This window comes from Hyaena hyaena, unplaced genomic scaffold, assembly GCF_003009895.1.
Source record: "Hyaena hyaena isolate Hyena2069 unplaced genomic scaffold, ASM300989v1 scaffold_83, whole genome shotgun sequence".
Classification (NCBI taxonomy): domain Eukaryota; kingdom Metazoa; phylum Chordata; class Mammalia; order Carnivora; family Hyaenidae; genus Hyaena; species Hyaena hyaena.
In genome coordinates, this window is record NW_024080715.1 from 2,713,429 (window position 1) to 2,726,825 (window position 13,397).

Sequence of the window (13,397 nt, forward strand, 5' to 3'; positions counted from 1 at the left end):
CAAAATAAAAAAACCAAAAATTTATACATATAAAAATATTTCACTACCAAACCCATTGGTGCTATCAAATGTAAACCTTTAATAATTTAAAGGACCAATACATGATCTTAATAAATTGAAGTGAATTCTCAATATTTTAATAAAATAAAGGAGTTTTGTACTGATATGTAAATGGTCTTGCAGCTTTCCCATAGGATCTAGGTAGACTGAACAATCCCCTTCTTACACCACTCCTGACCCACCATCAGATGTCACCAGCATGTTAATGACAACATTACATCGACTAGCATTGTTGGGTACTTTCACACAAGCTGGGATCTGTTAGAAATTAAACATAAGAACTCATTTTGGTATTATAGATATTATATTCGTAAAAGGCATAACAGGCAGCATGGATCCATTTTAGAGTTTTTGCTTTGTTTTGTTTTCTGTCCTCAAGTCTGTCTGGAGGCCCTGCCCCATTTCACGTGTGATCTTTGTTAAGTTCTTCTTTAATGTATCGCCAGTGTCAAAGATACTGAAGACCTCCACTTCAGGTCATTCTCTTGGGTTATTTACAGAAGTCGGTTATTAGGAATCTTCCAATTGTGTTCCAGTCATCCACCACATTCGTGGGATGCATTAGGCACAAATAATTACTAAGGGACTTCTTTGAGAAGAAGCAGATGTTCACAGATCATGGAGAGTTAAGGAAACAGACGAACACACAAACAATGCTCACATTCAGTTTGCCCCCTGCTTTCTGTCATCACGTCCATACATTTTCCAGCACATTCAAAATAACAAACCTCCTACCTAAGGGCTATGTTAGTCACCACATGCCTTAAGATTTACTAACCATTTTATTACAATATACATAGAACAAGTGTGTGTTCCCAAACAGACATGGTGCTATAGTGTATTTAGTTATTTAAATTAACACCAGGGTTAACTACCACCTACCAACAGTGAAGACACAGAACACACTGGCAACTCCAAATCAAGCTGTGGTTTACAAATCATTATTTAATTAAGAGTAAGAATATTAAATGAAAGTGAAAACCTCACTTCTAGACTTAAGTCAGAGATCCAAGTCAGCCTTATAGGAATTTTAAGATAGGCAATTAATGAATGGTTATACGTTTCTAGAAATAAGAAATACTGTAAGCCTCTCCCTACAGTGACTGATCTGAACCTATTTTGTTTTTCCAAAAAGCATGCAGGGACTATTTTCAGATGCTTGATTATGGCAAGAAGGAAGAAAAGTAATGATTTTTGGTGTAATACAAGCAATTTGTAGAATTGAGCATACAATTTTGCATAAAACATTGCAGGTTAAAATAATATTGTAGGTTTCAAGCCATTGCATTGCAGTTGAATAACTGTCACAATTAGGTTTTGTAAAATTTAAAACTCTAAGTTTTGAAGTGAAGCAATAGAACTAAATTCTTAAGTGATGACTTTTACCTTCATACAGCACAGAATAGCTATTTTTATTTGGGTTGAAAAAGTTATTTACAACTAACATTTATTGAGTCTTGGTAAAAGTCCAATAACACATGAAGACAAATATCCCCTCAGCTTTCTGAAAGATCAATGGAGGCGTTTGAGGTTAGAGACACTCCGAACAGCCACGATGCTCGTCTCCTACTGTGGCCGGGCACACCACGTGTTCTAACCGAATTCAAAATTGAAAGCACCAAAATACAATTTAGATCTATAAAGTGGGATTTGCCATTTAATCCTCCATAATTCATGATTAACAATTTAGATGCAGAGACACAGCTAATGAAAGAAGATTTGGTTGGTGCTATTCAGTAGCTCACTTGAGTTGCCTTTTTAAAACCAGAGTTTTGTTTCCATTGAATCCAAGAACTCTTCATAAAATAGAGAAATACATATATCAAAGGAATTCAGTAAAAGTTGGTTAAAAATAAATGATCTTACAACAACATTTTAAATCCTTTAATGATTTAAAGAAAGGAAGACATATAACACTGAATGCTAAACAAGTCTTTTGAACTTCTCTTGGGAATTTAGATATTGAATAGTAGATATATATTTATATATTTTACATTTTGCATGTAGGCCAGAGCTGTCTAAAATATCTCTTCATTGTAGGCTATAGGAATCTATCAGGAGATAGAAGAAAATAATTTCTGAGACCATTCTCAGTTTGAGTCTTTCTTTCTGCTTTGACAATCAGCAGGGATCATAAATTTGAAGCAAATCGTGGCTTTTCCGCCTCTGGGTCTGTAGTTAAGACTGAGGAAGCCTCTCTCGGAAGAGCTGCTGCTGGTGGAGGGGGCGCGGGAGGGGCTCCTCGGTGAGGGGGAATGGCGCCCGATGACATCTGTCGGAACAGGGTGACTCGCTGAGGGACAGTGCCCCGGGCCCCTGCCTGGAGGCCCGGGCCGTGAACAGCTGCCACGGGCTGAGGGATGGAGGCCAGGGACTCGCCCACAGTGGGATGAGGTCTGGAAATGAGAGTGGAAACCTCATGGGGCAGCGAGGGCTGCGAGGCCGACAGGGGCCGGACCTCCCGGGTCAGGCTGGTGTTGTGGAGCGCCTGGGTGCTCCTGTGCACGTCGTTCTTGGGCGTGGAGCTGCCGGGCGTCTGGGGCTGCGGGGGCTGCTGCGGGGGCTGCGGGGGCTGGGGCGGCTGGATCTGCTGCTGCTGCTGCTGCTGCTGCTGCTGCTGCGTGAGCGACAGCTGGGAGGCAGTGGGGGAGGCGTAGTGGAAAGTTCGAGTGGCCAGCGGGCTCTGTACCGGCGGGCTGCACACCGCAGTGGTGTAGGAGCAGGGTGATAGGATGGCTGACGGCTGGGGGGTCTGTGTGCTGGGACTGGGGGAATGCAGGTTGCTGTGGGACAGGCTGGTCGCTGTGTACACCGGCGGAGACTGTGTCCTCATGCGGGAGGTCGGAGTCGTGGTGGAAGAGGTGGAATTCAGGGCTGTCATTTGGGGGTAATTGATGGGAGCGATAGCCTGCACCATCTCCCGGTCATGTTTCACAATCTGCTTCAGGATCTCGTTCTCCTGATTGTTGAAAACGCCGGTGTTCAGATCCTTCTGGAATTTTTGGAGAAGAATGGAATTTTTCTTTCCTGGCAGCAAAAGAAAGAGAGTCACTTAGAAAGCCTACAAATGACAGATGACAGGCCCAAGTGAGAGTGGCCTTTGACAATAGGAGTGAGCCAGTGTTTCCTAGAGTACTGGCCTTTAGACCCAAACAAAAAGATGGCTCCTGCCTTTGGCGCTTCCTGTATCTCTCTGGGAAATCTTACCTTCTATGCAAGTCAAGTTGAGAAGTCTGTAATTTGGCAAAAACCATCTTACAGAAGAGAGGGAGATATCTGACATGAGGAATGCTTTGAAGACTGGCAAAAGAAAGGGCATTTGGATCAGGATGGGTCTTGAAGCAAAACTTCGGTTTAAAGCTACTGTGTCAGGAAGGGACAATAGACACGCACCCTATGACAGGTACTCTACACAAGGCTTTAGGTCAATAAAAATTTTTTTTAGCATTTATTCAGTTTTGAGAGACAGAGAATGAGTGGGGAAGGGGCAGAGAGAGAGGGAGACACAGAATCTGAAACAGGCTGAGCCATCAGCACAGAGCCCGATGTGGGGCTCGAACCCACAAACTGTGAGATCATGACCTGAGCTGAAGTCGGATGCTTAACCAACTGAGCCACCCAGGCACCCCTAGGTCGATTTATTTTATCTAATCTTCAACTCCTGGAGGTAGCTGTGTTTATAATGTTATTTCACCCAAACGGAGAATGGGATACGGGAAGGTTAAGAACAGTGTCCAAGAAAACATGATCAATAAGTCACAGCTGATCTGGTTGTAGATCCTTACCACAGACAACAAACCAGGTGCATCTGTGTCATGTGCGTAGTGCTCTCTAGAAATGCTGTCTCTCAAGCCCCAACCTACTGGCTGAACAAGATGCTGCGTTTTACTGAGATCCTTAGGTGAGTCTCACGTGCAAGTTTAAGGGGCACTGTGGCAAGTCCTTTGCTTTTAACGAGTGCCCTCTACCAGTGACCCTCCACCATACATTCATAGTTTTCTCATCTCTGGAGCTTTAGAAAATACTGAATGTCATCTGTACCCTGCCAAGTAAACCAGAAGAGCCAAATATGGGGGCCGGATTTTGGTACTTTAAAAGCAAATTTCCTCAAAGAATTTTTATGCACAGCCACACTGAGAACCACTTCATAGTCTTTCCTTTTCCTAAAGGTTTCTGTGAGGATTAAGGGGCACGGTGCATGTCAGGCTCGATAAGCATTACCTCTCCTTCCTGCCATTGTCTTCGGGGGGGGGGGGGGCTTTGCAGGAAGGAGACACTCTCTGGCAGAATATCAACAGAATCAAAATGAGGTTGATGAAAGAGGGGAAAATCAGGGACTTTTGGTGACATCACTGATAAAATAATACCCAGATAAATAGCATAACTGAAAAGTAAATCTATGTCCAATATTGCTGAATAAAGTTAGATTTAGAAGGAATATTCTTTAATGGAAATGTATGTTATAATTTACTTGGCTGCTAGAAAACTATCATTTTAAAAGACTGCCAAAATAAACACTTGTCCCTCCTTACAGAATTGTTCTAATTTTCTAAAGAACAAAAACTCCTATATTAGTAATAAATATAATGCTTATTTGGCATATTGCCTTAAGTACATATGGTGTACATTTATAAGCAAATGCCACACAATGGAACAGGAAAAATATTTCTTTGTGATCATGTGAATAGTCAACATTTTGTAATATTAATATCTGTGAACTTATAGAGAAATATACTTTTTAATGTACTGTTGGGATTTTATAAGGATCAAAACTGCAACTGCTTGGTGCTTATTAGAAATTTTATTGCCTGTATTATTGATTGCAAACTTTCTTACGAAAATTAGTTGGAATGAGTGAGAAAGTGAAACTGTAACAGATTAACGGAAGTTCTCTATTAAAATATCGTGATTTTATTGCTTTCTTTAAAGATGTCTAGCTGGCTTAGGAAAAAACTCATGTGCTCAGATATTAGTCTCTAGTTCTGCCATGAGCAGTCACATACCAGGAAGAGGTTATTTTCAAATGAAGTAAAGATGCTTTCAGGAATACCCACTTTTATGGGCACTTTCTCTCCATGCCATGTCCTGTTACCTGTCTAAGTTGTCAATCTGAATTTCTAATATGTGCGTTTTGTCTAACGATAATGTCCAAATACTGCCTTTACTTCTTCTAACCTAATTTCAGACTCTTATGCCTCTGTCATCCCACTTATATAGAAGGAAAGAAAGATATAATGTGCAGAGGAAAAGCTGACATAAGACTACATCCATCAAAAATCCTTACCTTTAATAAGAATGATGGACTTGTGTACTTCTAAGTGATCCCAACCCCATCTCCTTTGAGATCATCGATTCCTTCATCCCTCCCCTCTCACCTCTCTTCAAGAATATTCATTGTGTACTAGTTACTGTGAATGGAATAGTAAATTAGACATGACCTCTACCTTCACAAATATTAGCATTGTTGGAGCAATTATAATAATAAAGGCGGTATTGTGATGGAGGAAATTCCTAGGCGAGGATGGGAGAACATACCTAGGATACTCAGCCTAGTAGCGGGTAGGAAGTCAGGGGAGATTTCTACAGGGAAATGATATCTATACTGAGGTTATGAAAATTGAGTAGAGTGAAGCAGGGACAGGGCAGGGTAGGGTGGGGGAAGAGGATTTAGGTGTAGAGAGTATCACCTTCTGATATCAGAATGTTCCAGCATCAGAATGTTCCAGAAGCAAATAGCAAGCCAATCTGATCTAACTTTACTATAGCAATTATCCATATCAGAATGTTCCAGCATATCTTAGGAAGCTAGTAGCAAGCCAATCTAATGTTACTTTACTATAGCAATTATCCATACCTTTAAACTAGCATAAATATTCTTATTTGAGAGCAGAGAAGACTTTAAAATAAGTCGATGTTTACAAAATAAAGCATCTATGTAGGACATTTCTATCAAGGCTTTTCTTGTTTGAGTCTGTATTACAAACAATTCAAGAAGCTTCTACTGAGACAATTAAAATGTACAAGTTTTCAATTTTCAATACAAAGATAAAAATGTAAAGTGGATACATAAAACTTTTTCAAAAACCTTGTAGCAAAATTTGGTTTGTAATGTAGACTCATATTATAATTTTAGTTCTATTTTAGTGCTACCTAAAATTTTATCATTGTTTTTTACCTGAAGATTCAAATTGTATTGGCATCACTGGGGAAATCAGACTGAATAGCTAGTAAAAACAGAGATGATTAAATAAAACCAGAATACTTAGAAGAGATAGTTATATAGTAGAAATAGGGCTAGAGCTAACTGCTATTTCTATGCTAATTAAAAGGCAACCTATGATAGCATTTAGGACTTATGATTGCAAACATATATCAGTCCACTAGAGTATAACCTAATCGTTCAAGGAAAAGATAGTAAAACTGAAGAGAATACCTATCCGATCTAGTCGGTCAATGGCAACCGTCTCAAAGGCTCTCCTCATCATTGGATATTCCTCCAGGACCTCATTGAAATTGTCCACGGATAGTGAATAAAGACGACAATATGTATCAGCTCGAACACTGGCAGTGCGGCGTCCCTTGGTAAGCAAGCAAATCTCTATAAAAACAAGAAAGAAAGATTTGTTTGTCATTTTCTTTCCAAGGCCACTGAGACCTACAATAAAAAAAAAAAGTCTCATGGTGCGATGAATCAGTAATTGGCAGTATTTAAAAAAAATTTTTATTGTTTATTTATTTTTTAGAGAGAGAGAGACAGTGTGTAAGACAGAGAGGGAGACAAAGAATCCGAAGCAGGCTCCAGGCCCTGTGCTGACAGCTCAGAGCCTGACATGGGGCTCGAACTCACAAGCTGTGAGATCATGACCTGAGGTGAAGTCGAACACTTAACCGACTAAGCCACCCAGGTGCCCTGGCAGCATTTTCTATTTTATCAGTAAATTCCTTGTGACAAAAATACCCAATTAATAATATGCAACCTTAAATAATATTATTTTTTAAACAATTAAAGTCTTTAGTAAATGGAAACCAAAACAAATTTATCTATTCTTCAGCCCTCCTTGCAACCCATCTAAAATAACAATAAAAATGTAGAAGATGGAATCATAAATCCATGGTGGAGTTGAGTATTAGAAAAAACTGTAATCAGACAAGATTTTTATAAAGTTTGGAAGGCAGATTATAGCATATAGACAGAAACCAAAGTGAACCCAAGCATTGGTCTAGAAAGTCCTATGATCAAGAAAAACTGGACTACACGTTCAGATGGATGCATTTCAGGTATGCCTTATGCAATTTGCATATTCGCATTGAGACTGGTATTAAAAAAACTATATTCCAAATGAACAGGGTGGCTTTCTATTTCAACAATTTCTCAGAAGAATTCTTTCTTGAGAATTAGGTTTCCAAAATATGGTAAGCAAACACTTGCACATTCGGATTCCCTTATCTTTAAGTGGTAATTTTCTGTTTCATTCCCCCAAATTTATTAATTAAACTCTATAGACTTTGATTTAAAAATAGAAACAATTAAAAAGTTTAGTTTCAAGATACCCAATTTGAAAAAAGAAATGGCAGAAGTATTTCTGAAATGTACAGTTTCCTAACATAAGGATGAAAGGGGTCTAAATTCACACTCTTCTGAACTTCAATAGGTTCAGTTCATGTTGATCAACACTGTGAGTTAATTACGTGGTTGGCATTATGTACTTGATGTTAGGGCTGGAAATATGATTCAAACAATGTCTACTTTTGTTTTACTTATATGCTGATGGTTAAAAAAAAGGTAATCTTAATTAAGAGTTCATTTAAATGCAATCTGGTAAGAACAACAATACAGACTGTGGGCATTCTGGAAGTATTTAGAAACCCATCTGAACCAATCTGGGAAGACAGGATTTTAGGAAATGCCACCTAAACAACCAGTTATGCTGTTGTTCATACTGGTAACATGTTATAAATTTAATAAATAATATTGTAGAGTGTTCATGTTTATTTGTGTGTGTGTGTGTGTGTGTGTGTGTGTGTGTGTGTAGTAGGTGTATGTAGAAAGATGAATCTATATTGGTCAGTATTTAACCATAAAGCACATTATCATACCATGGAATTTGCTGGCTACTATACTCTAAACAATGTACACAAAGGAAGTATTTTTCAACACTGCCCCCAAATTAAATTCCTGTTGTCAATAAAGTACTAATGCCATATTATAAAATTTATGATTGGCACATTTTGATGAATAAGGTGACGAAAAATGTATGACTGCTAAGTATTGCTTTCAAATCTGTACAAGTTGTCATGTAGAATGGTTACAAACTTCATGGAAAATAACCAATAAGATATAATAAAGGTCTTAAAAAGTATCCATACTCTTCAACCTAGGAATTTCACTGGACAATCTAACCTAAGGAAATAGTCTATCATTTGAGCAATGTTGTTTACACGGTGACACATACTTATTTATACGTCTGAAAATGTGAGATGTATATTCTAAATGTTTAACAAGTCAAGATTCATAACCAATTATATGGCCACTGGATGAACTATGTGGCAGTTATTAAAAGTGAAGCTTTTATTTATTTATGTTTTTAAGTTTATTTATTTATTTTGTGTGAGAGAGAGAGCAGGGGAGGAGCAGAGAGAGAGGAAGTTAAGAGAATATAAGCAGACTCTGTCAGAACAGAGCCTGACATGGGGCTTGATTCCATGAACTGCGAGATCATGACCTGAGCTGAAACGATTAAGCCACCCAGGTGCCCCAAAAGTGAAGCTTTTAAAGTCAATGTGGTAACAGGAGAATGGTCATGGAAGCTTAAGTGGAAAAAAAAGGATACAAGATTGTAATTACAGTATGATAAAAATCATAATGATAAAATCTACCAATATGCTTTGTGCTGGGTGAAAAATATTTCTTATGCAGATATACAGTATACATTTTTTTTCAAGTTCTCTTTATATAAATTATTTTTGTTTGCGAGGTGCATAACTTTAATTTAAAAGAACTTCACTTATAAAATCAATATCTAAGTGCACCAAATAGGAAACAACAGCAGCAAAACCAGGATGTGAAGGAGTGAGTAGTGATTTCCTCAAAATTACTGTCCTCAAAAGTACTGTAGGAGATTTCCTCAACTTTACCTTCCATTCTTTTTAATACATTTTTGTTTTGGCACTAATATTTTTAATTTCCAAATGCTTTCCAGCTTTCTATGTTTATTTCTTTCTCATTATATCCTTCCCTTTCATTGATGCGTGGTCTACTGTCTCCTGCTAGGTGGTAAGAGTACTGATTGTGAATGACACAAACATGCTACAACATGGACAGACCTTGGGATGTTTCACAAACATTAAGTGGAAGAAGCAAGACATGAGTCCACATATTAGATGATTCCGTTTATACAAAGTATCCAGGAAAGGCAAATCTATAGAGACAAATAATCAGTTGCTCAGGACAGCCAGTGGGAAAGGAGACTAACAATAAATGGTCACAAGGACTCTTATTGGAAAGTGATGAAAATGTTCTAAACCAAATTTATGGTGAAGGCTTCACGATTTGGTAAATTTGCTGAAAAAATTGAATTGTACACTTTAAATGGGTGAATTATATGTGTAAAATATATTGGAACACAACTGTAAAAGTGAAAAGAAAAAAAAGGGCTTTTGTTTTTACATTTTGTATTTATAATATTTATATTTTAAGTTCCCTTCTGTTTTCTGAGTTCTTTCTCTTCTCTATTTCTGCCTCTTTGCTTAGATCTTTCCTTTGAATGTTTAATGCTCTTTCTTTAGGTAATCCACTGACATCCATTCACATTGAAGGATGAAAAGTCTGGTGATGTGGCATAATTTGTTGATTTGGAGTTTCTCTTTGTTTTTTAAAAAAAATTTAAAATGTTTTATTTATTTCTGAGAGAGAGAGAGACAGCGTGAGCAGGGGAGGGTCAGAAAGCAGGGGAGGGTCAGAGAGAGAGAGAGACACAGAATCTGAAACAGGCTCCAGGCTCTGAGCTGGCTGTCAGCACAGAGCCAGACACGGGGCTTGAACCCACCAACTGTGAGATCATGATCTGAGCCAAAGTCGGATGCTTAACTGACTGAGCCACCCAGGTGCCCCCCACCAGCATTCTTAAAACAAATTTTTGGGTTGGGGCGCCTGGGTGGCTTAGTCGGTTAAGCGTCCGACTTTCGCTCAGGTCATGATCTCGCGGTTCGTGGGTTCGAGCCCCGCATCGGGCTCTGTGCTGACAGCTCAGAGCCTGGAGCCTATTTCAGATTCTGTGTCTCCCTCTCTCTCTCCCCCCCCCCTGCTCACGCTGTCTCTCTCTCTCTCTCTCTCTCTCCTAGAAAAAAAAAACAAATTTTTGGCTTAAACAACTGAAATTTCATGTTATCACATTTCTGGAGGCAACTCAAAACTCTTCATCCGTTGTCTCTTGGCATCTTCTCAGTAATTTCTTAGTGAGAAACAGAACAAATGAAGGTATATTCATTCATAAGCGGGGAAAGTCACTGGTCAGTGTGAAAAATCACTTTAAAATAGTCCCTTCTTTTAAAGCCTCCATACTTGTTTCTACCATGAGTAACAAAAGTAAAAAATGCCACACACTTATAATGAAAAAAGCAAACCTTCCGATCATTAAAGAGCCTTAGATTTCATGAACTGAATTTCCAAATTCAATATGTGAATGGAATAGTTGCTTCTCCATGAATAATTTTTGCTTAATATTAGGTCATCTTGGAGATCCACTTATTGAGGGAAAAGAGTCCTGTGTTAGGTGTTACAGAGTTTCTTTGTATTTACTTTGTGTGCATGTGTGTGTGTTTGGGTTTGGGTAAAAACAGAGAAGGAAAACAATTTAGTCATCTGAATCTCATACTATCTTTTAGGTTCTTAAGAAATTATGTGTATATTAATTTATCACTATTTTTATTTTCTTATATTGGATTTTCTAATTTCTTCCTAAATATCACTTACCTCCATCGTTGGTTTTAGACATTTTAAAAGCAGTAACCACACAGTAACCCTATTGTATCTCTCCCAGTAGCTGCAACCTTGAGTTTTGAACCCAGAGAAAATTATTTTAAAGTATTTATGAGTATATAATGATAGTGGACAAACCCAAGGCCCACATTAAGTTCTAGTATTAAGCTGTAGATAACGTAATATTAGTTCCCCTGTGAGGTATCTCCCCTTCGTAATAGAATTGGCTAAATGATTTATGTACCTTCTTTATGCAACACAACATATTTTTGCAGGTTTTGTTCAATGTCTATGATGAAGAAAGTAGAAGGTCAGATAATATTTTCTTTAATGTAGTTAATGTCCTTACTCACTAGGTAGAATATTAACTTCCTTTTGGGTGCTCAGATTGACTTCACACAAAAAGCAAAATACACAAGGAAATAACATTGAACTCCCAAAGAACAAACCAAGTTCATCTTACAGAGATGTAAGCTTTTTAAGGAATCTTATGGCATATTTTCTAGACCAGGTTGATTGTTCCAATCTCTCTGACATTTTTTTCTTGCATATTTACTCTTTGAGAACTTGCCTGGGAATTTCCCAGTGGTGTAATCACTGCTTTACAAATTTTAGTGCAAATCTACTTGAAAACAAGTCTCTTTGTCTGGATACAAATTTCTAAATAATAATCAAATGTATAGGTATTGAGTTCTCAGCATATTTTAATTCTGTATGATTCTCCTTTTTCTTTACAGGGAAAGTTATTTCCCTTACTGAAGAGGAAAACTGATGGGAGTGCTCCCCCTCACAGGCACATTGGAAAACTATTTTCAATTTCAATACTATAGAGTATGTCCCAGAAGATTAAATTTGACCCACCACCCACCAAATTAAAAATATACTTTTAATAAGCTTTAGGGCATGACACATATCAAGTGCTCAATGCTATTTTTGCTGACATTAGTTAACCTTGATTATATGCATTTCAGTCTACCTGACATTACTGTCACCTATATAAAGTCATTTTATAAGGTAAGGCAAAGGGCGTCAACAATTCTGCAACTCAGAAACATTCCCCTGACACGGGAATTTACCAGGAACTTCTGACAGAAATTTGTAAGGTAAATGTTTAACTTGAGTTTCTAGTATTTATGGGAAAATTTGTACTTGGTTGCTTATATTAACCTAAGCAAAAAGCTGCTTCCTTTTTTTTTTTTTTTTAATATCTAGGATCATGAAATAAAAGTAATTCTCTATTGTGTAACAATATACTAATTTCCTCTAAATTACCTAGGCTTCTAATCCAGTGTCTCATATAATGTACAAAAGGAAGTATCGCTTTTTTTGTTTTCTTTCTATATTTGTATTTGTAATCTTTCTATATTTAATAGTAGTAAACTAGTAAAATATCACATCTTATGGCGTAGGAGGTGGTAACATCCAGCTGAAATCAATCTGCATATCCAGCTTAGCTAGCAGAGGCACCTCAGATGTCAAATGGATTTGAATAGGAATCTAGGGAATTTGGACTAGAACAGAACATTAAATCAATGTAAATTCCGCATCTTTTAGAACCTTGTGAAACAGATTGGATATAATATCTTTCCAAATTCAGATATTATAAAAGAATAATTATGCATAAATATAGATTATATGATGATAAAGAGTCTCATAACTAGAATATCCAATTTTGCTTTATTTTCTAAAGATATAACTGATCATTTCAGTTCTCATAGACACGGACATATTTATACAATAATTAGCATCTTCTACCACTGGCCAAGCTAAATGTCATTTATATCATCTAAAGTTATTGCTTTTCCAAAAAAAATCTTAGCTCTCCCCCATATGTTTGGTCAATACATCTTTTGAAAAGGATAGAAATTAGGATTATCACCTGCGGCTCTGAATACTGACCCAGGAGTGGCATCTCAGACAAGATAAGCATTGGCAAAGTTGTTACAAGGATTAACTAAAACAGTGCTTGCAAAGTGCTGGCCCAAGCCTATCAGAGAGTGGACACTCTTAATACATGAGCCCTTTCCTTTCCTCCTTATGTTTCCTCTCCTCTTGAAGAATTTTTTTTCCCTTGTGAATTTGACTATACCTGCTGGAATAAGTAGGTAACTGTTTCATATATCAAGTAACTGTTCAAATGTGTAAAATATATTTATCATTTCCCTTATAAATAACGTTTTAAACTAATCATCCCCATTTCCTAGACTTGTCTCAAGTGAGATATTTTCACACCCATGGACACCCTTCTTAATAATCTTTGTGCCTCCACTCTACTTGATAATTATGCATTTTAGACCCTATAGGACATTTGTTTCTGTGATATTTCTCTATACTAACTTATAAAGTCTTTAACGAAAAG

General features: G+C 37.5%; 1 protein-coding gene across 1 annotated transcript in view; it reads right to left on the bottom strand.

Annotated features, from left to right (window-relative positions):
• Window positions 1-345: 345 nt before the first annotated feature.
• HCN1 (hyperpolarization activated cyclic nucleotide gated potassium channel 1) overlaps window positions 346-13,397 on the bottom strand; it is a 387,066-nt gene continuing 374,014 nt past the window's right edge. The window contains exons 7-8 of the mRNA XM_039234146.1: window positions 6,494-6,658; window positions 346-3,087 (exon numbers count right to left, since the gene is read on the bottom strand). Coding sequence (XP_039090077.1) covers window positions 2,192-3,087; window positions 6,494-6,658 — 1,061 coding nt within the window. The 3' untranslated portion in view covers window positions 346-2,191. The remainder of the gene's footprint in view (window positions 3,088-6,493; window positions 6,659-13,397) is intronic.